Raw genomic sequence first — 26,787 nt, forward strand, 5'->3', positions numbered from 1 at the left:
GATACTATCATACCCTCACCCAATTCCTCCAATGGCTTTCCGTCAACTCAGACCCCAAGTCCACACGCTCGACCTTGGTCAACAAAGCCCACAGAGTCTGTGTCCTGCCCCTCTCTGACTTCACATCCTGTTACTCTGTCTCACTCATTCTGTTCCAGCCACTCTAGCCTTCTAGCTCCTGTTTCCTCAAACACACCTATCTCATTCCTACCTAAGGCTTTTGTCTTTGCTGTTCTCACTTCTTGCAATGCTCTATCCTAGCCATAATCTTTTCCTTCCTTCGGGTCTCTTTAGATTTCACATCCACAGAGAGGCTTTTTCTAACTCCATGTAAAATACCCCCTCACTCCAGTCACTGTACAATTCTGTACTCTGCTTTTGTTTTGTTAACAGTGATTATCACTTCCCAATAATACGTATTTATGGTTTTAAAAGAATAATCCACCTACTAAGATGTAAGCTGCATGAATTTCTTATTCAGGGCTGTATCCCCATTGTCTAAAACAGTATCTCTATATAAGGGATGCTCAAAAAATACTTGAGGGGTAAAATATTGAATGAATGGTCAATACAACTCATCAGCCTTACATGACCTATAGAAATCCCATTCCCTATTTGTTAGGGGTTGTTTTGGTTCTATTAAGAAAAGCAGAGAAAGCCCACTAGTCACTCATCATTGAATGACTATCCCTGTACTAATGGAACAATAAATGTCAACATCTCTCATTCCAAAAAGCGAGGTTACTGCTTTTGTCTAGCCTCTATGAGATTCTGGGAATAAAAGACAGAATAATTGAGGGACTTCCCTGGTGGTCCAGTGGTAAAGAATCCACCTTACAATTCAGGGGACGTGGGTTCCATCCCTGGTCAGGAAACTAAGATCCCACATGCTGCGGGGCAACTAAGCCCACACGCCACAACTACTGAGCTCGCACACCTCAACTAGAGAGCCTGCATGCCACAAACTACAGAGCCCCATGTGCTCTGGAGCCTGCACGCCACAACTAGAGAGAGAAAACCCGCAAGCCACAACTAGAGAGGAGCCCGTGTGCCACAACTAAGACCCGACGCAGCCAAAAAAAAAAAAAGACTGAAATATAAAAGTTTCACCTCATCCCTCCATACAAATTTTGACCACAGCTAACGCCACAAACAAAGTCTGCCTAGTTAAAAAATTTTCTCTCTCCTGAAGTCTCTGGTTGAAGAACTTAAGAGGAATAAAAGGGCCAAAGTTTAAAATGCACAGCTAAATTTTTCTGAAAAGTGACATTATGAAGCTTTAAGAAAGGCAAATCTTAAAAAAATATTATTAAGTTAGAATTTTTACAGTAGTATCATCCTGGAAAACAATCAGGTCTACCAGTAGTAATAAGTTTTCCAAGGCTGGCTAGAGCTGTTTTTAGAAAAAAGAAGGAAATAATATTTTGCTAACCCACAAGACTGATGACCCAGGGACTAATGAGCTCCATAATCAACTCACTGCCTGACCCCTCAGCAAGTCACTTGTCCTCAGTGCTAAACGGGAGAGGCCTATCAATTAGCTTCCTGTGGTGGCTGTGAAGGGGGACTAAGAAACCTGATTGCAAAGCACTCTGAAAACACTGAACACTATAGAGACAGGCTTGCTAATAGCCAGGTTGCCACCAGTCACCATCTAAGCATTGCGAATGCCCTTGGCTTCTCCCTCTTGGCTCTTCTGATATCAATCGATTGCTCCTGGTGACAAAGACAAAAAGACAAGTGAGGATTCTTCTCACCTGCCTAGTCCTCTCACTCACTTCTCACTTCCTGATCCACAGGAAACATGCTGGAGACTTGAACTAGCCTCAGTGTTCCTGTTGTTTCCAAAGCAACTTGCAGAGCCCCTATGAAGGAAGAGACGCTGTACAAACGGCCAACTGAAGGCCTTTCTTTTCTTTCCTTTCCTTTCCTTTCCAGGTACACACAGACCACAATTAAAACCACATATTTAACAAAGATGATGAGAGAGGAGAAGATTAATATGAAGGACTTGAAAACAGAATTCACTTAATTCTTATCAGTGATCTCCCTATTTCTTATTCTTTCATGAAATGCCCTCACTTAAGGGAAAAGGGAGATTAATTGATTTCTGACCTCCTCCCAAGCCAGACATGGTTTTCCTCATTCATTGATAAAACACTGATTTAGAATTTTGCTTGTCTCTGAGGGACTATATAGAAATTCACGTTCTTCCCAAGCCACCAGCTGTACGGTATCTATTTTAAAGACAAGCCTGCCCCATGTTGTCTTCCCAGCAGTTTCTTGAAGGTATGCAAGAATAGCCAGGACGCAAAAGCAATATAATCACTCGCTCACTAAAGTACAGATTCAGTCACCATACACATGCGTTTCAGAAAAGTACAAATTTCCTATCTGTTAGCACCACAATTGTCCTTCCTGTATGGGAGGACTTGCCTTTTCAAGTCAAATGCAAGCCTGTGGATCCCCAGCAAAATCATTCCAAAGCTAAGTGGTTTGCTAGGAAAGAATACCTTTATCTCTTGCTCAACTACTCCTCTGGTTCAACTGCAGCACTTTTCAAATACCAGATACTGATTACTCAGGGCAGGTTTGGGGATGATAAAACAAAGGAACTTAAACCAATGAAAAAATAAATAATACTTTTTGAGAAGAGTATTTGCATACAATAAATTCTCTATGTACAAATGCAAATTTATGTAACAATATGAGACCAATTTTTTTTAAATAATATTAACAGATAACCCAAGCAATTGACACATAAATATTTTTAGTGTAGGACAAGGGTCAGCAAACTACTGCCAGAGTTAAATCCAGCCTCTTTCTCCTGTGTTATAAACAAAGTTTTATCAGAACACAGCCAAGCCCATTCATTTAGACTCTGCATTTGTTTTCAGCTGTTTTGGTGCCACAGTGACAGACGTGTAGTTGCAACACACCATATGGCTCACAAACTTGAAAATGTTTACTATCTGCCCCTTTACTAAAAAAGCACCAAACCCTGGTTTAGAAGATAACAAGGTCACTGCAGATTGGAGTAGTCTGGGAAGCTTCTAGAGAAGGAGGCAAGCAGCTTAAAGAGAAACTACAATTGAACCAGAAGATAAGTGATAAGTGGACAAATATTTTTTCCTGAGTAATTATTTATCTATAGGCTAGAAATGTCTTTAAGACTGAGAAAAGGATGAGATCTTCCTATGCTGAGAAAATCATTATTAGAGTGATGAAACTCAGTGAACAGCAAAACAGATGGACTAGAAAATAAACTGGGTTTCTTGGCTAATTCCCATTCACACCCCAATGATACCACACCAGAGGTTTGTCGTGGATGGAGGTGGTGGTGATGGTGCTGGTCGTGGTGTTTTCAAAGCTAACTTGCTTCAAGAGAAACATACTTGCCACGTGACAAGTTTCAGCAAAATGGGAAGAATGCTAGACCAGTGGTAACAGAAAATCTGGACACAAACCTTGCCTCTGCCCATTAGTGCACACACTCTCACCTGCAATAGAGATAATCATAGGGACCAAGGTCAGAATGGGAATCAGTATCTCAAGATGGACTCAGTGTTGGTCCAATACCCAGGCCCTCAGCTGATACTCAGGCTGTGGTTAGTGGTTGTGACCTAAACAAGCCTCCAGGGCAGAATGGGTGATTCAACCATCACATCCTGTGCCCTGAGGCAGACCCAGCTGCAAGGGTCACAGATTTTTCTAAATCATCCATCCTGCTGTGGTCCAAGCTGTTTCTCACAGAAAGAAAGGTCCATTTTAGGTTACAACCTCATCATTTAAAAGAAGAAAGAACATATACAAATAAAAGAATTAGACACTGTCCTTTTCATGACCTATAATGGGGTCTCTCCTGGAGCCCTAAAGACTTAAGATTCTGAACAAACGCTTAAAACCAGTAGGATTGATGCCTTCAAACAGAATTACCATAAAGATACATCTAAAATAAAAAGCACAGTTTAATAAGGCAATAAGGTATTAAAAATCCATGTGATAACAAAATCGAACATTTTCTACTGGTTTAAAGACTAGTCAAGGTCTACTGGCTCACAAATTACTCTGGCATCATTTATAGCCCTGAAGCCCTGAGAAACCACCTAGAATCCAGAGATGTCTTATCACATTCTGGTAACTGACTCTGAAGAACCTTGTCAACATCAAGATCCTGGGCAGGGCGCTTATTTTAAGTGAAAAACGTTGGAAGGGCAGCTGCCCTTACCTGCTCTCATGCCCACTTTGATCTTGTTCTCAAGTGTCAAAGACTCAGTATAACTGGTTTCCCTAACCAAGAGAATTCTCTTTAATAAAACGAATGCTGTGAGGCCACGTAAGCCACCTTCTTTAAAAATTACCATTTAGTAGAGGGTCCAGTCTTAAATGGACCTCTCCAAAGTCCTTTTCAATTGGCAATGAATGTGAGGGGCCATCACTAACTACCTTACCATTTGCGGAAGTCATCAACAAATGCTTGTGAGTTTCGCTGGTTAAGGAATTGTGCATTAAAATAGGAGTGAGATGAGAACAGGGGTTGACAAGTGAATGGAATTTGTCCCAAACAATATAACAAATTTCCAAATGCAGTTGCTAAAGTCCCCTCTGTCTAACTCTGTCGGAAAGAAAGCATTCAAGTTCTAACTAGCTTCTGTTAACTTCCGGCACTCAGTACATGCCTGGCATCCAAAAGGATGAAGACCCATCATTCCCACACAATTTATTTGTGATCACATTTACTGGAGTTGTGATTTATTTCTGAGTGTGTATTTTATGTTTTACTTTTATGATATTTCTGTAGTTAGGGTTATTAAATTTCCTAGCATATGAAAATGTTTAAATAAAAAAATTCTTTTTGACATTAAGACACACCAGTCTTGAATGGCAAAAACAGCTGAAATATTTTGACTATTAAAAAGCCTTTCTTAGAGCCAGCTTTTATGTAAGTCCAGGATGGCTCCCATCTGCGCCTGGGTTTATTAGTTTTTTGTTATCTGTCAAACATTAGAACTTCTGCTTCACATGTTGTTCTGTTGCAAATGAGAGGCATCTTAGGTCAAGAAAAGACAGCATCAAATTCCTTTATTTGCTATACTACATTTACATCAGATTTACTTTCCTCCATGATCCTTACATTTTTGTATCCAATCTTCTTTCTAATAAACTGCTAAGAGCAATAGCTGGATGAATAAAACTACCAAAATACTGATTAGTCCAAGGGTTTTAAAGCAAGGTTAGCTGTCTCCTTGTGTTTTATTTTTCTCTTTTTTAAAAAAATAATAATTCAAAAGTTGCTTCTACTCCTCCAAACTATATTACGGAAGTTACAAAAATCTGAAAGAGGATAAAAAGTCTGAAAGAGGGCTCGATGATCCGTGTGCCTCAACTAAGCACTCCTGAGATCACAAGTATCTGAGATGAGTGGATTTTTGTGAGATATCGAAAAGTTTGAGGACAAGACGTTCTCCCAAAGGAAAGAATTAGACCAGGGAGAGACACTTGAAACAAGGATAATGAAACACTTTCAGAAGGGAGGAACGATCTTTGAATAGGCTGTCCCTTCACTACTAGTACCTCTTCCTTCCCACCTGTGATTCTGGGCTTCACACTAGGACCCTGTGGTAAGAAGTACTTTTTCTATAGGCTTTGGGCCTGGAACAAGGTGGATCGCAAGCAGGAGTTGGGGAGTTTTCTCAGCCTAGGGAATGTTGGGAGACCTGATCATAGGAGCCTTGGGGAAGGGCCAGGACCTCACTATAGCAGCCAAAGTCAGGACCAGACTATGGAGGCCAGGGAAACCTGTACACTTGAGGAGGGAGCAGCTCCCAAAGGCAGGCTCCCAGGGGCTGAGTGCACAGATCCCTTCCCCGCACCCAACCTGTGCTGGCCTGGCCTGCGCAAACAGTCTACCGTGACTTTCAGGAATGCCACATTTACACGTGTGGGTGGGTTGTTTTTTCCAAGTACCCCATTGCTTAGCAATACAGAAACTACGTTGTACAATTTCTAGATTAAGCTCTAAAATAACCCTAAATCTACTAAGAATTATTTACCCAGCCAGTAAAGGCCCTTAAGTCGTAAAACAATTAAGGGGCAGCCTGTCATTTATTTCATATGCTCTCTTTCTTCATCCTGCTTCTCTACCCATGCTTTAATTAGCTTCGTGTGTCAACATGACACCAGTTTATACAGGCTCCGTGGCACACGATCTAAAAGATAATAAAGAAAAGTTCCACGTGAACTGTAAAAGTGACACTGATAACTGTCTCGCGATGGACCTCCTAGCATTCTTCTTTCGTTTTCTACGACAACCACAGAATCTAAAGAAAGGCCCGGTCCACTTCTTGCTGGCTTTTATTTCAGGTGCTTTAGTCTACAGTCTACAGTTGTCTACAACAAATAAGTTTCCTTTGAAAGAACACTGTCTTCTTTCTGTGGATCCCAGTATAGCTGCCATTTGATCCATATGCAGGGAGTCGTGTTATTCTCCTCAGTCTAGTCACACTGCAAAAGACTAATATCTGGTATCTCGTATCTCTGTCATCTCTTTTTCACAGTAATCTATTTTGGCTTCTTTCATAATTGAATTCCTGAAAAGTATGTTACATTTTAAAATAAAGAATATACATTGTTTTGGTATAAATTAGAGGTAAATAAAAGTTGATTTTCTAACATTTCCTATATTGATGATCTCTTTCATCATAATTTAAAAAACTTTGTGAAATAACATTCTCCATTTATTATATGAAATCCTTTGAAATCTTTTTTAAGACTTTATTTATTTATGGCTGCGTCAGGTCTTTAGTTGCGGCACGCGGCATCTTTCATTGCGGCGCACGGACTTCTCTCTAGTTGTGGCGTGTGGGTTTTCTCTTCTCTGGTTGTGGCGTGCAGGCTCCAGGGTGCATGGGCTCTGTAGTTGTGGCGCTCAGGTTCCAGAGCTCGTGGGCTCTGTAGTTTGTGGTATGCGGGCTCTCTCACTGAAGCGCGCGAGCTCAGTAGTTGTGACCCGCGGGCTTAGTTGCCCCGCAGCATGTGGGACCTTAGTTCCCTGACCAGGGATCGAACCCATGTCCCCTGCATTATAAGGCGGATTCTTTATCACTGGACCACCAGGGAAGTCCCTCTTTGAAATATTTTTAACAGTGATTTGTAAAAAACGTTTACATTGGTTTATGTGCTTAGAGAATATCTTAAGTTCTGGGGATCTTTATCATTGGTACCAACTTTGAAAAGGCATTTCTTTCTCAAATGATAATACCTAATAGGTAATACTGAATTTTTAAAAAGTAATAGGACCATTCACACTTTCGGGCTCCCTTTGAAATACTGTGTTCACAAACTAGGTGTAGACTACAGCGCTCAACGATGCTTGTGGAGTACCACGGAGACCATGGCAGATCCAAGAGCCCGTGCTCGCCAGGTGATGAGTGACACCCATGCATACTTCCCGAGGGCTCCTCTTGATCACTGGAGAGAACCAACTCAATCTACACTGCGTTTCTCTATCTGTTCTCGACTACAGACCCCTTCATTCTGGGACTTGGTAACTTTGCATGGGTATAAGACGGACACACACGCTTTTACTTATCCTTGGGCTCAGAATGTTCAGGGCTGAAAGAAACCACACTTCCCAATGAAGACACAGAGGCCTTTGTATCTGCCCAGAGAGAAATCCATAAGGATTCATTACACTCATCTTGGTTGTTTTAAAATGTGTATATTGTTAAGGAAAACTAGCGCCTTTATGTTCATTACATATAATTTTATATAAATAAGGGGACTGCACATTATCTCTCAAAATATACATAGCTAACACTGCCCAGACTAGTAGGTAAGCCCCATTACATGCATACTTGATATGATATGAGCCTCAAAGATTTACACATAAGACTGTACGTTACTTAAATTTAATAGCTGTCTGATGAAATTTTATTAACTTTAGAACACGAGGAAGAATAACCCACAATGACATAAATACACACTAAATACACACCTGTAAATAAAAGATCCAATATGCTGCCAACCTGTAGTTTTAGGGAACTTTATATCAAAATTAAAAGGGGCACACCTCTTTTGTGTATACATTACACATATACAACAAACTTTCTCTGGATAAAGAGTCATGGATTCGCAGAGCTGAGCAGAACCTTCCACCTCACCTTTGACAATCCTCTTTTCTAGTCAAGACATTTACGGTTCACAGAGGTTAGCGTATTATCCTGGTCCAGCAGCTCTTTAGACCAAGTCCTAGTTCTTGTAATTCCCATTCAGTGCTTGTTCTAGCATATTCACAGTGACTCCTTTAATTACTTGATTGTTAACAGAGTCCACAGTCACAGCTGACCATGTCTCAGCTTTCTAAAAATGACTTAGTTATGTTTTGCTTAGCTTTCACACAATGATAGCTTTTTAAGTATAATTTAGGAAAGTCTCAAATCACTTAGAAATTTGTTTACTTAAACTGTCTTACTTTGTCAAAGAATATAATTATTTGCCTACACTACATTTATTATCTATATTGTATTTATACTTAGGCAATATATAGGCATTGACTATATTACATTTATACTTGCCTACTTTACATTTTGATATAGGTAACTATCAGTTATTAAGAGGCACCAGTTTTAATTTTTATTGTGTTATAAATGTGATCCTTTTCCTCAGGCTACAGCGAAGAAAGAAACTAGACGTTTAGACCCTTACATGAAAAATGCCTAAACCCCACTGTAGGAAAGATTTGAACCAGAAAGAAGAGGAGGACAGCACAGTTCAGATGCCTCTTTTCCATCAGTCAGAGAGGTAGTGACCTCCAGCAGGAAATGGAGACCAAAGTGAGACTGTGCTCCAACGGGAGTCTCCGCACCTTTACAAGTGTCAACTAAGCCAGGTTTTCATCATTTTCATTTTTTGATATCCATATTTCAAGAGTATTTACATTTAGTTTGCTTAATTTAATCCCGAAGTCAAACATTACACAGTACTTTCCACCACTTTCTCTGAGACTGTTTTCTTACCCTTAGAAAAAGAAAAGGGAAGACTGTTTCACCTTTACCTCATAAAACATTTTTGGCTCCACTCTGGATTAAAAAAATAATAATAATAAGAGTAGAGAGCCATTTCTACAGGACAAGGCAACATTAATTTCTCTTGTAGTTCCATCCCAAATTTTCCCCAAATATTCCTCCATATTGCTTCCCATTCGAATACCTATGATTCTAGTTGATATTACTACACAGCAAAACTTTGTGCTGAGAGAGTCCCATTGTTTTTGGTGACAAATTCTGCCAAGGACAGGTAGCAAAAATGCTACTATTTTTTATGGCTACTACAAATCCAAACAACATTTTTTAAAATATGCCCTAGTGGTAGAATTACTAACATACCAGTATAGCTATAAAAAGGCAACACTGTTAAATATGAATTATTGATACCACAGTCCCTAACAGTGGAGTACCTTTTAAATTCAATAATTCTATTAATAAGTTTAATAAGTAGTATAGCTATGTTGCTTGTTGCATTTCTATTTCACCTATTTTCCCTCATGAGAAATAAGATTTCTCGTCATGTAGCAGATTCTCAAACAAGAATCCTTAAGCATGAGGGGGTGACAGAAGAATGTTGCAAATCCCTTCACTCTGAGAGACTCCATGTTGCTTTAGACATTTTTGCTGTGAGCTTTACTCTCTTTGATATTTTCTCTGATAGATTTTCGCTTTTCCCTTAATCCAGTCTCCATGTATTTAGGTTCTCCAGCATGACTTTCCCCCATCAACTTACTTCCCATATCTGTCTCTTTTATTCCAATACACCCACACCACTTGTGTAGTACCCATCTCCTTTGAAAACTCTATACAGAAAAAGCTTTTTTCCTTTTCTTTAATTATATAAATCATGGTGATTTAGAGAAAATTGTAATCCACAAGCACTATTTCTCTGGTGGAGCCCATTTTTTCCCCAAATATGGCTCTAGCAGCAACCAACCCTTAATGGATGTAACTAACTTCTTCTATCAGTAGCATCCAGCTTCTACTCAGGTTGTGCAACATAATTAGAGTTGCTATCCATGAAAAACTTTTCTGTGCAAGTTGCCCCTCATGAGTGCCACAAAGGTAATTTCCATGCAAATAACAACTGAAGGATACCACCATTCGCTCTTAGCATCCTCGAAAACACTACTCTGTGTCTGCTTTTGTGCTATAGTTACTGAATTTTTCTTCCAGAGCAGTTCCAACCGTAGAAGAGCCATATATTTATGACCCGATAAGGCAAAAATGACTTGCAAAACATAAAGTCAGAAAATGTGGAAAGGAGAGTGAGTGACACAATAGATAAATACTTCCACAGCAAAACAGGAAAAGCACAGGAGGGAAATCTACATATCAGAGAGAAACGACCCTCCCCGCCCCCCCACCTCTGCCCAGCACGCCGGCAATCTGCATAAGCACACAGGTGAGGGAGCTTTTCTGAGATGAGATGCTGGACCTGGGGTGTGTTGCCATGGAAGTGAGGGGCTCCATTTCTTCAGCTCCTGGGTACCCTCCCTCAGCACTTCTGGCAATGGTGACAGCTTCTTTCCTTTGTTCAGGAACTGCTCTGAAAATGGCTCTGTCTCTTTCCCAGTGCACTGAAAGACTGCATTGTTGAGGCCACCTTGCAACTGAATTACACGAGAGGGAGATTTTTCATTTCCACTCCTAAAATTAGACTCTTGTGTGTGTGCTAGCACAACAGAAAGAGAAACACTTGCTGAAAAGGGCCCACTCAGTGGTGCTCCAAGTTGCCAGTGTCTTTCTAACACATTTGCTGAACCCACAGCACAGGGCAGGCATAGGACACCAGGCACCTATGCTGATGCTGGAAAACTTGCTCTAAAACCCTGGTCTCAGGAGGTGGGTGGTTTGTTCTGGAGAGGGTCTCTGAGGCATAAAGGACACATAGCGCTTTCCAAGCAGATGTTGGTGCCAGAGTATTAGAGGAAAAGACAGGTTTCCCAGTAAGACTTGTAGCAAATGTACTTAATTGGCTTTGGATTTACAGCAAACTGCTTGCTTCTTGTCTTTAGCCCTCTCCATAATGCAAACTCCAAACTCAAAACAAGATAGGTGAAAATAGCTTTAAAAATATTAGTTTTTACCTTATGGTTGTATCTGAAAAGTAACTGATGTCTTCAAAGGATAGTATTATTTATAATAAAATCATCAGATATTCTTCACTATCCACTAAGATATTTTCTCCTTGAACAGACTGCATTGCAGACATAGCACATAAACATATTGGCTAGGTCTGGATTAAAAAAAACTTTGTGACCATCAAGAAAAGGACAATGGAATGAGCAGAGAGATCCAAGCAAGGGTTTTGAATTTAGGCTAAAATATCAAATGTCACTGGGAAACGCCTTGAAAACCACTACCGTATCTATGTTTCCCTACCCACCTACCTCCAAATCATCTGAACGGAAAGACCTTCTCTGACCACATTCTGTTAAGTATGAATTTTTCATGCAGATATGGGTCTGTGGGTTTGTACAATAAAACTTTATGATTCTGAAGTATCTGGGAAACACGTCAGGGAGGAGAAGGCTCTAAAATGCATTTTTCTTTCATTTACGATACTGCGGCTTGAAGAACAATACTTCCCTTAAAAGCAGGAATAGAATAAACGTCTAACTAATCTTAGACGGCTAAGCAGATCCAATGTTAATTTTTAAGATAAGGGTTAAAAAAACAATTTGACAATGAGATAAAAATAGATTTAGCAGCTTAATTCCAGTGAAGTAAGTTAATGGTATGAAATGACTGATGGGGGGCACTGCGTGTACACTAGAAGGAACACTGAATAGGCCTGTGTCTTAGCCTGGGTCTGTCTGTAATCAGCTGTCTGCCCAGGACTATACTCCCCAGACTCTGTGAACCTTATATGCTTTTTCTAAGGGAGGGGATTGTCCAATCTCATATGTCAGGTTCTAGTCAGATTTGAAAATTAATGCCTTTTTATCCAGAGCAATCTTGTGAATACCTGAGATAGAAATGTTGCTTTTAAATTTGATATGAAATTCCTTTACAACTACAACTTTACACCATCTCAGGTCTGTAATTTATAAATGCTTACTTATGACATTGTGGGTGACTTTACCTCATTGGATTTGAAAGTTCACAAAATTTCATAGCTAGCAGCTACATTTATTTAAGTAACACACAATCTTCATTTAGGGTTCATATTGTATTAAATAGGTACACAGTGGAACTGACAGACCAGTCTGAGCAGTTTTAGCATTACAGGTATATATTATGAGAGGGTAGATGCAATCGTGTGAAATATTTTTAAATGTAATCTGTAAAAAACGTTCATGTTAGTTTATGTGTTCAAGGAAGATAATATCCCAGGTCCAGGTTATCTTTAGTGATCACTTATACCAACTTTCAAAAGAGCATCTTCAAGGTTAATCCTTGTTGTCTCATATGGCAGGATTTCCTTCTTTTTCAAAAGGCTGAATAATGATCCATTATATGTTTATGCCACATTTTCATTATCCATACATCTGTTGATGTACCTTTAAAGTTGCTTCCACATCTTGGCTATGGTTAATAGTGCTGCAATAGACACAGGAGTTTCAATGTCTTTTTGAGATCCTGATTGCAGTTCTTCTGGGTGACTATCTGGAAGTGGGATTGCTGGATCAAACGGCAATATTATGGCAAGAGAAATAAGCCAGCCACAGAAGGACAAATACCCCATGATTCCACTTATATATATGAGGTGTCTGACACAGTCAAACTCACAGAAGCCAAGAGCAGAGTGGTGGTCGCCAGGGGCTAGGAGAGGGGCAGGGGGAAATGGGGAGTCACTAATCAGCACGTATAAACTTTCCGTTACGCGAGATGAGTAAGTTCTGGAGATCGGAAGCACGACATCATGCCTGTAGATAACAATACTGTATTAAACGCTTAAAAATCTGTCAAGAGGGTAGACCTCATGTTGTCTTCCTCGCAAAATAAAAACACAAGTAAAAAGGCATTTTCTTTTCAAATAATACCTAGCAAATAATACTGCATTTTCTGACATTAATGAGACTGTTCTGACTTTAAGACACCTTTGAAATATTGCGTTTCCTAACTGGACGTACAGCGTAGCTCAGTGATCCTTGGAGGATGTTGCAAAGGCTGCGGCAGAGCCGAGAGCTCTGTGCTTACTAGGTGCTGATCGGCCGTGGCATCCACATTGCATTTCATCTATGCCTTCTGTGAGCTCCTCTTCCCCACCAGACAGAACCAAACTCAATCTTCACTGCACTTTCCTATCTATTTTCTAAAAAAAAAACCCTTCTTTCTGGGACCTGGTAACTTCGCATGGGTATAAGACTGGACCCAAGCTTTAATTACACTTAGGCCTATGAAATACAAGAGCTGGGAGGAACCTTGTCATTTACACATCAAGAAATGGAAGCCTTTGCACCTAACCAGAAGGATATCCACAAGCATTTATGACACTCATCCTGTTTATCTTTAAATATGTATTTCTAGAGCAAAGTTGTGACTTTCTGTTCATTATACACAGTTTTATATAAGGAATGAAAGTAAGCATTAAGGACATTTCTTCATCCAGGAAAAGGTTTTATGTAATTAGTCTAAATACTAAACTAACAGCAAAGGACCTTGCTACAGATATCACAAAAGACATCTGATATACTTGGAATTCCAATTGCCAACTATATTTACTTATTACTGTTTATCCAAAGACAAGTGGACATATTTTTATAAATTTGGGAGTAAAAAAATAATACCTTCTAATCAAGGCACAGTGAACAAGCTCTTATAATTGGAAATCAAGTGTTCAGATACTGATACTAATTTATGCAAGGATGTCAACTTGTCACATTGAACTGACCTTGCAAATCAGCTCACATCATGCAGTCATAAATCCTTTCTGCAGGGAAATCTCACAATTATTTGTTTTAGTACCAATAAACATCTAAGAATAAATGACATATGTCTTTGTGCTAGTCGGCCCAAGTCTCAGAGTTCCACGAGGATTCACCTGACATGATTCCCACTGCTCTAAGGTCCATTTACTGTTTTCCATCCTCAGATCTCACCTACTGTCCCTGTTCATTTCAGTTGTGTTTATACAATACAAGTAGTTGCAAACTGTGGTTCTATCATATCTCTTAGCTATAAACGAAGGCAATGCTCTCAAATACAGAAATTTAACAGAAATAATGTTTATGAACTGAGATAGATATTCATTGCATAAGTCCAATAGCATATTTCAAACAACAGATTTTCTTTGCATTAAAGTGCTTTGGACACGTAAAGAGCTGTTTAATTCTAAAACATTGTTTTTCCATTTTATCATCACTGAAATCAGCAAGAATTGGACATGGTATAATTGACAACATTTTTTTCTTTCTGAATAGTACACATGATAATGGTGCTTCTCACATCAATAACATCTTAAGTTCAATAAAACATGGTCTTTCTTAGCCATTTCTTGTGGGGAAAAACAACAACAACAATCTTCTTAGATAAAAAATAGCAATGCATTTAAAATTATACGCATTTTGGAGAAAACAGTTTAATTTGGAAAGCGGTTTAATCTCTTCTACTCTTAACTACGCAAGCATTTAAATATGCACACACATATCAAGTATAGTTGAGGACTCTTCTGATTTCCCTTCAAGGCCTCTAACACTCACTTTCACAGATTTTTAAAAATCCATCTTATAATTATTTTTGTGCCTCTTTTTCAGTAAGACAGCACACATGCACTCATTCAATACTCGGTATGAGTTTCAATTCTCACTCAGAGAAACACCAAGAAACATTGTCTCTTTTTCCCCTCCTTCTTGTCACTTACATTCCCAGTTGCCCGAGAGATGGTATAACCGTATATAAAATAATTACATCTTTTAGGTTTCTTGGAACAGAGACGTTAGATGTTGTCCGTTAAGGGTATTAGCACAGTCATACTCTGAATCCAATATAAAAGGGAAAATAGCAAAGAAATTGAAAAAATGAAAAGTGTAGAAGAGCACAGGAAAATACTCTACCAGTAGTATTTTATTTCATAATGCAAACAATCCTTTCTGTCATCATGAGCATTGACATATGTACAGTTTGAGAAGGGTGAGAAATAGACTAATTTCATTTAATCTCGTGATTTCTATCTGGATGGCTGGCCAGTGGAAGAAAGAGAGAGGCATTCCCACATGCAGTACCTGACAGCTCAAATCATCATCAGTGGGCAAAACTAGTTTAAAAGCGAAACAAGATTAAAAAGACCTAAAATATCTTTCCAAAGCCTTTGCATTAATTAAGTCTTTGTAATAATGTTTATATGTCTTCTCCTGAATTATAAACAGTCTTTGTCTTGACATTTAAACTGTTTACTAAGCTGTTTGAGGTTTAATTTTCTCTTAGTCACTTATGAAATAGAAATAGTCACCAGAATGTAGAAAGAACACTAGCGACTAAATGCTGAGAAGACTCCTTTTTATGACATATTAAAAGACATTACTGTTTACCCGGCTGTCAAGGAAACCAAGCTAGAATGAGTAGATTTGTTCAACTCTTCGGCAAAACATTTCCCAAGAACCACGACCTCAACCAACATCATTCTCACCAAGGTATCAGCCCGTGGAAAAAGTTTTTACAGTAAAACATATGGCAAGGCGTTAAATCCCAGAAAAAGTGCCATTCTACATTCATCGGGGAAAAAAAATTAAGCCCCAAAGTAAAAACTGTCAATTACTGTGATTGCTTTGTTGCACTGAAAGAGTTCAATTACATCACAAAGAATTTTAGAAAGTACTCATTTAATTAAAATATGAACTCTTCAAACTACCTGCAGCTTTCCCTAGCTCATAAAGGAGCACATTTTCCATTTAAATAAGAGTCCGTTCCCTATATTCACCAACAACATGCATGACGGATGTGAGCAGTACCATCAAAGCACTTTCTACTTCTCTTCATTTTCTCTTTCTTCTTCCTTTCAAAATGATTTTACATTCATGTTTTAGACATCTGTGCCCTTTAGTATCACACTTAAGAATCCGGACAGTATGATGGGTAAGGGGTTGATTACGGAAAGTAATCACGCTCTACATTGATGAATGGCTGTTGACAAAATGATTTCTATCATGTAACTGAGACTTTAAATTCCACATAAAATGCTACAACTCAAATGACACTGACTAGCTATGAGCTTCTGGAAGTCACCCACCTGGGGCAGCATGCGATTTTCCTCCTCCAGCTGTCTTACTCTTGCCTCCAGCTGCCTAACATAGGACAAGGTTGATTCTAAAATTGAAAAGAAAGAACTCACATTATACACACAGGTCTTGTGTTTCTGGCTCCATTTATTCAAATCAGGTAGTGACTACTTAATCTGATATTTAGAAAAAAAGATTTCTCCCCAGAAGAACAATAACAGAAGCCATTAAAACCATAAGCAGTCTGAACAACTGCACAGTGTTAAGGAGAATCAGAGAAATTTACAGGTGGTTAAGACTGCAGGTGTCTGCACACCATGCAGCCTTCAGAACATTAGACACGTTGAAGACAGTTATTCCCTCTTTTCTACTTATTTTGCGTATGTATTTTAAGCTTTCCCACACACAAGACTTCTTGTAACATTCATTATAACAGAGAAATTACAAGGTCTTTTAAAAAAATAGAAAATAAGATATTTAAAATATCCAGCTCCCTTCATTTTCTCAATAAACTTTTCAAGTCTTAAGAGCAACATTTTGTTTTTCTCACAAATCTATAGATAGTATGACTATACCTAGAGAACAGCTACAAAGGGGCTAAATAATGTTAGTCTGAATTTTGACTTTGGCTGAGCATGAGACTCAAGCTTTTCCCTTTTTAGGTAAACCAGGGCAGACTTGAAATTTGTTGTTTTCATTTCTTCAACAAGCTCAGGTGTGTGCGGACAGCTCAGAATCAGCATCATGCTTAGTATCTGTTCCATAGCAAAACTCTCGATTTTATAGCTTTACATTATGAAAAAGTTCACACGTGGAGCAGAGTGGAGTTTTCATTTTGAGGACCCATCTGACAGAGTCCCTTCTTCATTAAATCCAAAATAATCAACTGCACAGCATCATACTGCAACACAGTTGCAATTCATTCATTACCCAAAAGCAAACATATTTCAGGTATAGTGAAATGTACATGACCAAAGAATCCCTGCAGAGCATATTTCCACAGTTAGTTTTAAAGCAGCAGATCATGTGCATGTTCCTCAGCCTCAAAAACACAAAACAGCAAGAGGCAAGGCCAAGAAGGTAGTGCATTTCAGAAGGAAACATTTGGAGCCCCTAATAATCTGCAGTTAGGATGGATAGGATGCAAATTAATACCTTGATCTGAAATTCATCATAGAAACTCTTAATTTTTATACGGAAATTGGTTATATGAACCCAATTCCATTGTGTAACCGCCAAAGCAACAAGGTAACATTTTATTTTCTTAAAATACATAAGAAACTTCAGTCCTTAATTCACAAATGTAAAAATTAAACTCATCCCTAACCGGTTTACAGCATGCCTGTCTTCACAAATGTTTGCAGAAAGTCCCCATCACTAACATTAATATAACCATCCACTGATCTCACACCAATGGTGATGACTTGCCTTGAGCATTTCTCAACAAGACAGAAACACAAGGTAAAGGAAGCTGAAGACGTTTGCTAGAAATATGCTCTCATTTTTTTAGCTCAGTGAAATGTTAAGTGTTTGCTCTATGGACTCTTCAAAAGGGGAAAAAAAGAGTATCTGGCATAATGAATAACCAACTTATTGATTTCATGAATCCGCTTTACTCTAGCAGATGAATAAGTGATTTGCTGATCATCAAAATGTGAATGTAGATTGCCTGATTTACAGTTTTGCAAGCTCCCCTCTCTACTCTAAAAAAACAACCACTTGATAAGGGTCATTCGAGTGAAAAGTTGCTCAGAAAGAGTCTATTTAAACCATAAACAAATAAAATTCTTTTTTCCTTTGTTCACAATTTACACCGTATCTTTATTGTCCCTATACTGCATCAACCTTAAGGCTGTGATACTGAAAGCAGCCGAAATGACTCTATACAGAGTGATTCAGGTGACATTTGAAAAATGCCACTGAATGGATTTTAATTCAGTAACTATCTTCAGTCACTTTAATCTATTTCTCTTCTTTAAATCTTTGCAGTTTACATATTTGATGCTTTCATTAAGTTTCTACTTACATTAGGAAAGTCACATCATGTCAGTTCCCAAAAAGGGTAAATTCTTGAATTTGGAAAACATTCCTTAACTCCAATTTTTAATGTCAAGCTACAACAGATGAAGTCCAAATCTCTGTTTCAAAGCATTCACTGCAAATATGGGCAGGGACAGGAAATGATAGGGAAGATTTTTAGACAGGTAACGTAAAAAAACAAATTAGCTCCAAGGTAAAGGCAAAGCTAAGGAAAGTTTTGAGTTCATTTGCTCCACAAATACTGATTGCGTCACTGACGTGTGTTGGGCACTACGAGGGTTGGAATGAAGAAAAGGCCAGTTATTGCAAGTCTTAAGTTTCTCAGAATGCAAATTTCATTTTAGGATTACACACCCATGTGCTATGTTCCAGAAGTCCTGTTGTTCCAAGCTCACTCTCTTTTGCAATTATTATTTAACAATGAACAGATACGATGAGTGAAAACACTCGTGTGTGTATGTGGGTGGGTAGGGTTTGGGGGACAGGAAGTATAGTTAATCTGCATGAATAAAAGAGAATTCACGCTGTTAGTTGTTTAATTCATCAAGAAACTTTTTATATACTCCTTTTATATGGGAGTGGAGCAGGCAGACTTTTTTCTGGAATATACTGGAAGATCATCACTGGGTCCCCAAGTCCCTATATGAAGAGCCATTGAGGAAAGCATCCAATCCTTCAATTGTGACATGAGAGAAAAATAAACATTTGTTTTGTTAAACCCTCATGATTGCAAGATTTATTTGTTATTGCATCATAGGCTAGCCAAGCCCAACTACTAGTATATTACGAATAATGGGACAGAAAATAGGTAAACATTTTAATAAAACATAATAAAGTATAAGAAATTCCACTTTAAAAAGTACACCGCAATCCACATCCCAGTCCTACTTGATCATTAGAAAAAAAAGATAAAATCTTCTGTGTAAGAAAGAAAAGGAGCCCCTTGTGTGCTGGAATATCTTTGACCATGTCTCCTACAGTCTCTTCCCCAAGCTGCTGCTTCCTTTTCCTTCCTTACACAAGGACCTTCCAGAGTGGTGTCAACTGTAAGATACACACTTCCATTACACCCAGGAAGTGTGGAGTACCACTGTGCTCCCAAGAGAAGTACATGACAAAAATTGGTCCTTTATTATAAAGGGATACATACATGCACGTGTATGCACACACACAACTGCATTAGAATGTACTATCATTTGAACTGATCATTACATTTATACCAGTGGCTGACAGCTGTTAAAACAGATTTCAGAATGTCATTTTGGCTTTCAGAACTCTGAGAATGAGGTTCCAAAAGAAAATCAAGGCTCCTGCAGAAAACAGCCAAATACGAGGCTATACTCTACCTCAGGGGGAACCAGGAACCAGGCCTCACAGCAGGAGGTGAGCAGTGGGTGAGCGAGCAAGCGAGCGTCATCTGTACTTAGCCCTTACAGCCGCTCCCCATGGCTCGCATTACCACCTGAGCTCCGCCTCCTGTCAGATCAGCGGGCGGCATTAGATTCTCATAGGAGCGTGAACCCTACTGTGAACTGCGCATGCGAGGGGTCTAGGTTGTGCGCTCCTTATGAGAATCTAATGCCTGATGATCTGAGGTGGAGCTGAGGCAGTGATGCTAGCGCTGGGGAGGGGCTGCAAATACAGATTATCATTAGCAGAGAGGTTTGACTGCACAGAGACCGTAATAAATCGCTTGCAGACTCATATCAAAACCCTATCAGTGGGACTTCCCTGGTGGCGCAGTGGTTAAGAATCCAGCTGCCAATGCAGGGGGCATGGGTTCGAGCCCTGGTCCGGGAAGATCCCATGTGCTGCGGAGCAACTAAGCCCATGCACCACAACTACTGAGCCTGCGCTCTAGAGCCCATGAGCCACAACTACTGAGCCTGTGTGCCACAACTACTGAAGCCTGCGTGCCTAGAGCCTGTGCTCTGCAACGAGAAGCCACTGCAACGAGAAGCCCACGTACCACAAAGAATAGTCCCCGCTCGCACAACTAGAGAAAGCCCACATGCAGCAACAAAGACCCAATGCAGCCAAAAAATAAATCAATCGATAAATTTATAAACAAAACAAAACAAAACACCCTATCAGTGAGTGCCAAGTGAAAACAAGCTCAGGGCTCCCACTGATTCAGCATTATGGCGAGTTGTATAATTATTTCATTATATATTACAATGTAATAATAATAGAAATAAAGTGCACAATAAATGTAATGCGCTTGAATCATCCCGAAACCATCCCCCCAACCCAGCTCCCATCTGTGGAAAAATTGTCTTCCATGAAACGGGTCCCTGGTGCCAAAAAGGTTGGGGACCGCCGCTCTATGTAGATATACAATATATTAAAGAAGGATCCTATCTTCAAGAAGTATATAACCAGTTGAGGGGCAATAAGGAGGAAAAAAAATAAAGCAATAGGTAATATGATATTCAGAGCTAAATCATGTGAAACAGGAGTACAAAAAGATCAGTATTGGCTGCAGTTCTTCTGAAGGAGAAACCTGACTAATGGATCAACAGAAGCTTGAGAGACAGAGAGATGCTAGTAGAGTCACAGGACGGACAAGAATGATCCTCTTGTAAACAGGAAAGAGGGAAGGAATTCACATGAAGGAAGAGAGAGGGACATACTGGAAGCAGAAGGAGGAAAAGCCAAGTTGCATCCCACATTCAGGGATCTAAAGAAGCCAGTGTCAAATCACAGCCATGCAAACGGTGAGATTTGCTTTTAACTTCCCCCCAAGGGCATTTTATTTCTCTTTCCTGGGAAATCTCTGGACATCTGCACATTAGAAAAGCCAGGTTAAGCAAACAATACCAATGTGAAAATCCAATGACATTCTCAAGAGGTTCTTTGGGTAAATCTTGGGCATGTTTTCAAAGCAGAAACCATTTTCTCCATGTACCTCACTTTTCTCTGAACCTACACGTAGAAGTTCACAGGACCTCTTGTAATAAAACAAGTATGAGAAACAGTCAGAAGAATTCCACTAACACACATCTAATTGATTCCAATTTGAGAACTGGAATGTACCTAAGAGATTCCCTAATCCAACCTGTCCCCCATCCTGACTCACTTGGCAGATAAGAGAATAAAGCCCAGAAGGTAGTGAACTTGGCTTCTAACACTGGGGATTAGTTATACATATACATTCAAAAAAGATTCTGTTTCATTCCTGGGGCATCACAGGGATTCCCATCCTGGATCTTCTAATCACTAAGATGTCAAGCTTCTCACATAGACAGTTAAATTCTAACTTCTCCTTTTTTCTTCCTGATTGTAGATATTCTGGATGGACTTTTACCTTTAAAATAACTTGATATTCTCCTTGGACAATATCCTGGACTTGACTTCACTTCGATTTACCTGAAATGCATTCAATCATATAAAGTAGCTCGACTTTCTTCTCTGCTAGTTTGAAAATACTCTGGTTGAAATATTAAACCCTCTAGTTTCCCCCTTGATTTCTAAAGCAGTGTTTCTCTCCCTAGGGGAATCCCGTCCTTGACATCAGCCAAGGATCACTCTGACTATTGTACATGAAAGGTTTACTGTTGATATTTGCAACTGTCTAAGGTTGGTCAAACTTCTGAGTAGTTTTGATTAGATGAAGTGCTGTCTGGTCTTCAAAATTCCAGGGCGAAAAATGAAACCTGGTAATGGTCCATTCTAAAACAAATTACAGCATTTGGAAGAATATAAAGGAGGACAGTCATCTGGAAGACTGTTGCTGCTGTGGGTTCCTAGATGTTAGCTTTTCGGTGACTGAGTTAGTCTCCCTCGGCCAGAGAGAGTCCAACAGTCACATGATTTCAAATCTGGAGGCAAATCTCTTTAATAAGCCCCAACCTCTAAAGACAGTGCTTGAATTAGTTCCAAATTAATCCCACCATCCACAGGCTTTTACACATTCTGAAGGAAATGACTTCAGAACTATATATTTAAAAAATTATTACTGTTCTAAAAGTGTTTCTCTTTCTTCCTCAGGCAAGCAAAGTTCAGCCTCCTACTTAGAATTCGTATTGAGCTCCAGAAGTATAAGTGACTACATTTCTCACTATAATTTGATGCTTTACTTATTAAAAAAAAAATCTTGTTGGCATCAGCAGTTTCGGATTTGCCTGGATATTTAACTCGGGCTGCTTTATTGGCAGAGGTAGAATTTTTAAATTTTTAATGGGAGCTTTAATTGTCCTAAGTAGGTAAAAAAATGATGTCAGGTCTTGCTCTGGTCCATCATCTATGAAGCTAATTCTACTCTTGTCAGACCCTTCTCTCTGTGGCAGTCTGAAAGAAATAGGAGATAGTTATTTTCTACCCGGTCCTCCCATGTAGAGACCTGTTCACTGTTATTCACTGGCCCCAACTTAGCTCTGGGTCTCTGCCCACACCTTCCCCTACCAAATAATCATTCTCAGCCTAGTCCATACGCCTTATTTCTCTATGCATGTTATGAAAAACAGCCTTCTAATACTCAGAATATCCAAAGATGAGAATATACTGCTTCAGATGATAACGTGATTCGTGTTCTTGGAAATGCTTGGAGAGCGCTCAATGAGATGCTGCAAAGACTTCTACCTGTGTGTGCTGCTGGGCTAGTCCCTTTACCTCTGAAGATCAATAATTCTACAGTTTTAAATTCTGCTCCCTCCATAAATCTCGTTCATTTTCCTTCTTATCATTTGCCAAGAAATCATATATTAGAGTGCCTTGTGGTGTTCCTTTACCTAGTTGTCTGTATGTTATTTTCATGTTTTCATTTTTTGCCCAAATATGCTACTTGCAAATATTCCCTTAAACCCTACCCAGTGACTGCTGGTGTTTCCCGTAGAGATTTAATACATATTTATTGACTTCCTGTAATATCAAGACTTGGTCTTCACCCAATACTGATTATCTGCTGTGTGGCAGACACTGTTCTAGATGACGGAGATACAGCACCAAGCAAAAGTGATAAGGTCTGTGCATTCACAGAGTGCACGTTCCAGAGAGGAAGACCGACAGTGGAGAGCAAATACACTCCCCTTTGTGGAGGCAACATGCGCAATAAAGGCAACGAAACAGAGAACTAGCAGAGTTTGAGCGGAAGTACAGCTACAGTAGGGAGCGTGGCCTAGAAGAGCTCTCTGGGGACTACAGCCTGCAAATGAGCCAACTATGCAAAGAGCTTGGAGAAGAGAGTTCTAGGCATCAGGAAAGGGGGGTGCACAGGCCCTGGCTGGGAAGACTCCTCTGCTGGAATCCAGCTGTGAAAGGGGAAGGGACAGCAGCTTGAAACCGGGATCCGTCTTGTCCCCTTCCTCCACTACTTAAATTTTTAAAAACCTTGTGCTCCCTTTGGCTGTTTAAACTTAAACCTAGATTTGAACCCTTTGACTATTAGGTTTTCTCTGTGACAAAAACCTTAGCATTACATTTGGTTCCACCCTCTCACATGCCCCATTTCCCATCCATTGGGAAATTCTGTTGACCCTGCCGCCAAGATATCCTAAAAATCCAACCTCCCGCTAGTCTCCTAACAGGTGTCCTCACTTCTATCTTTGCCTCCTCTCCCAGGTCTACTATCATTCAAAGTCTATTTCAAACCCACGGCAGCCAGGGTTTTCCTTCTAAAATGCTAAGTCTGATCACGTCGTTCTCCAGAACCACGCAGGAGCTCACCATTTTGCTCCATATAAAAGTCAAGGTCCTTAGAAAGGCCAGCAGGGCCCCATGTAATCTGGGGACCTGGTGCCTTTCTGACTTCATGACGTCACACCTCTGCTCCAGCCACAAGGCCTCCTTTCTGCTCCTGGACACTCCAGGCATACACTAGCTTTAGTCATCCACACTCTCTGGACTGCTCTTCCCCCAGGGAGCTGCTTGGCCAGTTTCCTCACTCTTACAAGTCTTTGTTCAGATCTCAGCTTCTCAGTGAGACTTACCAAGTCCTCTTCATTTAATCCTGTAAACTACTCCCACCTCCGCCCCACATTCTCCTGATCTTCTTTGGCCTGTTGTACTTCTTTATTTTTCTTCAAAATACTTTATCACTTTCTATCATATAAATTAGCTTGTTCATATGTTATGTTTATTGTATAAGCCCTGTCTCTCTCCATCAGAATGTCAACTCCACAAGGCAGGGATCTTTGTCTGTTGTGTTGAGTGATGTACTCCAAGCGCCTAGAATAGTGTCTGCACATTAAAAAGTTATTGAATGAGTCAATCAACCCATTACACAGATAGTGCCCTGAAAAGAAATTATTTCATAGTACAGGTCTACAATTGTCAATCACTCCAGGTAAGACTGTGTTTGTATCTGAATGGAGCCTAATGTCAATTCTGTTGTGCCACTGAACATGAAGAACATTCTAGAGAACATTAAACTTTGGACGGAAACATTGGGGAGGTTCTCAAATTATGTCAGATCTAATCACTGGTGGGTAATTTCAAATAAAAAATCTGGGGACTTCCCTGGTGGTCCAGTGGTTAAGAATCCACCTTCCAATGCAGGGGACGTGGGTTCGATCCCTGGTCGGGGAGCTAAGATCCCACATGCCGCAGGGCAACTAAGCCTGCACACCGCAATGAAAGATCCCACATGCTGCAATGAAGATCCTGTGTGCCACAACTAAGACCCGACGTAACCAAATAAAAAGAAAAAATAAATGAATAAATAAAATCTGAAATGTGTTTTCACCAGGCTCAAAAAAAATGTCTTATGGGGGGAGGGTGGCACATGGTGGGGGGGAAGGCGAGGAGGAAAGAGAAGGGAGAGTACAAAGAGGGATAAAGAGAAAGAGACAGACATAAAAACAGTTATGGGAAATGTGCAAAACATGAACCATTTCTGCCAGTAACATCTTGGAATACAATATAAATGCCTTCATCTGGACATCTGCTTAAGTTGATAAGGTTCCCCCTTTTGGTTAGAAATACCACTGGAAGGAATTTAAACTTCACCTGGACATTCTCCTTCCAGACACTCCCTGCGAGGGAGGGTGTACCGAGGGGGAGGGCACAGGAGCGAGCATAGCTGTGGGGCACAGGGCAGGTGCCAGCTGGGCCCTGAGTGAGGGTCTCTGAGCTGTGAGAGAGCAGCCTGAGGAGGCCGGAGAGCAGCGGTCCATTCAAAACAGGTATGTTTCTTTGTGAAGAGAAAAACCTGTCATTTCAAAGGAAAAGGAAACAGAGCAATGTGCTGTCCCGTTTATTAGAATGAAAGCTGGAAATACTGTATCCTTTTCCAAGAATGCTTTGACAGAAAAAAATCACGAGTGTGATCCCTCTAGTGCCATGCAAGTGGTATGTTCTTGGAAACAGTCCAGATTGTTTTCACTTATTATTTTCTATAAAAGAGTAACTATAATAGTTAAATGGATATTGAAATCCAATGATTTGCACATAAACCAATTTAGAAAACAGAGAAGAAAATCAGGGTCTATGTCCTAACTTTGTTCCAGAAAATAATTACCAAAAATTTTTCAAGTTTCTCCTCTTTCCAAATGAAAGTGTTTTTAAAATGGGAGAGAATCGCATTTGGTTGCCTATTTGCTATCATCCACCTGTACCTCTTCCTGGGAACGGGCACCTGGTTGTTTCAGCTTCCATTTCTCTCTAGAAGCTAGAGGCTCCACGTGGCAAGGCCTTGCCTTATAGTTACTTTCCGAGCTGTCCTATGATTTGCATTAGCGCTATGTGCTAGAAGGTGTCCTGTGAATTTCTGATGAACGAATGTCCTCATCGTTCGGTTCCCAACTGCTCTGGCAGCTAACCCAAGTTTGTTGCTCCCCGAACAGCTTCAAGCAGTTAACTCAAAATGCAGTCAGATTTCCACCAAAAAATCACACAATAGCAAGCCATCGAAACTGAAGTCTGGCTTACAGTCTGGCTTTGTGTGCCCTAAAATTCCCTTCACTTTGACTTTTCCCTATGAAAGCATCAGCTCCATGAAGGAGACACTAGGTAAGTAGCACTGAACTGGCCTAAAGGACTGGAGACTCTATGGAAAATATTTGAAACTCTGAAGAGCTGTTTAGCATGAGTACCATTTTAACAGCTATTCAGGGTTAAAATGTGTCTTACTTTCCATTGTTATGTTGCTGCTGCCGCTGCTGTCATTTCCCAGAGAAAATGCTGCCTTTTCCCAATGCCAGAGGATAAAAATTGATGTCATTTTAAGAAATGTAACAATTTCCTTCACTGTATACAGCCCCCTCGTAAGTGCATCTTGTCAGCATTGTCAATGAATGAACAAGGAAGCAAATCTGTAAGAAAACAAATTTTCAAAAGACAGTCGATAAAAATTTTATTTTCTCTTAGGATAATTATTTTGACTTTTTATGTATATTTAGATTTTTTAGAAGACTGTGCAGTTGTTTTTTTTACTGTCATACATTGCAGCAAAATAAAAATATTTTTTATCATATTGTACAGCAAAGCGTCATTAATCTGGATTCTATCAATTGGAAATTCATAAAAATGTTGTTCAATTCAGCCTATATATACTCTCTGCAGTGGCTATGAAACAATAGCTGGCCAAACAAACTCATAGT

At 39.7% G+C, this 26,787-nt stretch overlaps 1 protein-coding gene and 1 long non-coding RNA gene across 9 annotated transcripts in view; one reads left to right on the plus strand and one right to left on the minus strand.

Annotated features, from left to right (window-relative positions):
- LOC125960818 (uncharacterized) overlaps positions 1 to 26,787 on the plus strand; it is a 480,299-nt gene that overhangs the window by 74,217 nt on the left and 379,295 nt on the right. The window lies entirely within an intron of this gene.
- The window catches only part of CCDC85A (coiled-coil domain containing 85A), a 224,772-nt gene that overhangs the window by 31,903 nt on the left and 166,082 nt on the right, over positions 1 to 26,787 (minus strand). For 7 of the 8 annotated variants that reach the window (XM_049695967.1, XM_033414229.2, XM_004284387.3 and 4 more), the window contains one exon: positions 16,222 to 16,298. The exons of the other annotated variant lie outside the window; for it this stretch is intronic. In XM_049695967.1, coding sequence (XP_049551924.1) covers positions 16,222 to 16,298 — 77 coding nt within the window. The remainder of the gene's footprint in view (positions 1 to 16,221; positions 16,299 to 26,787) is intronic. 8 annotated transcript variants of the gene reach the window in all.

The sequence above is a fragment of the Orcinus orca genome, chromosome 13, assembly GCF_937001465.1.
Source record: "Orcinus orca chromosome 13, mOrcOrc1.1, whole genome shotgun sequence".
NCBI classification, from domain to species: domain Eukaryota; kingdom Metazoa; phylum Chordata; class Mammalia; order Artiodactyla; family Delphinidae; genus Orcinus; species Orcinus orca.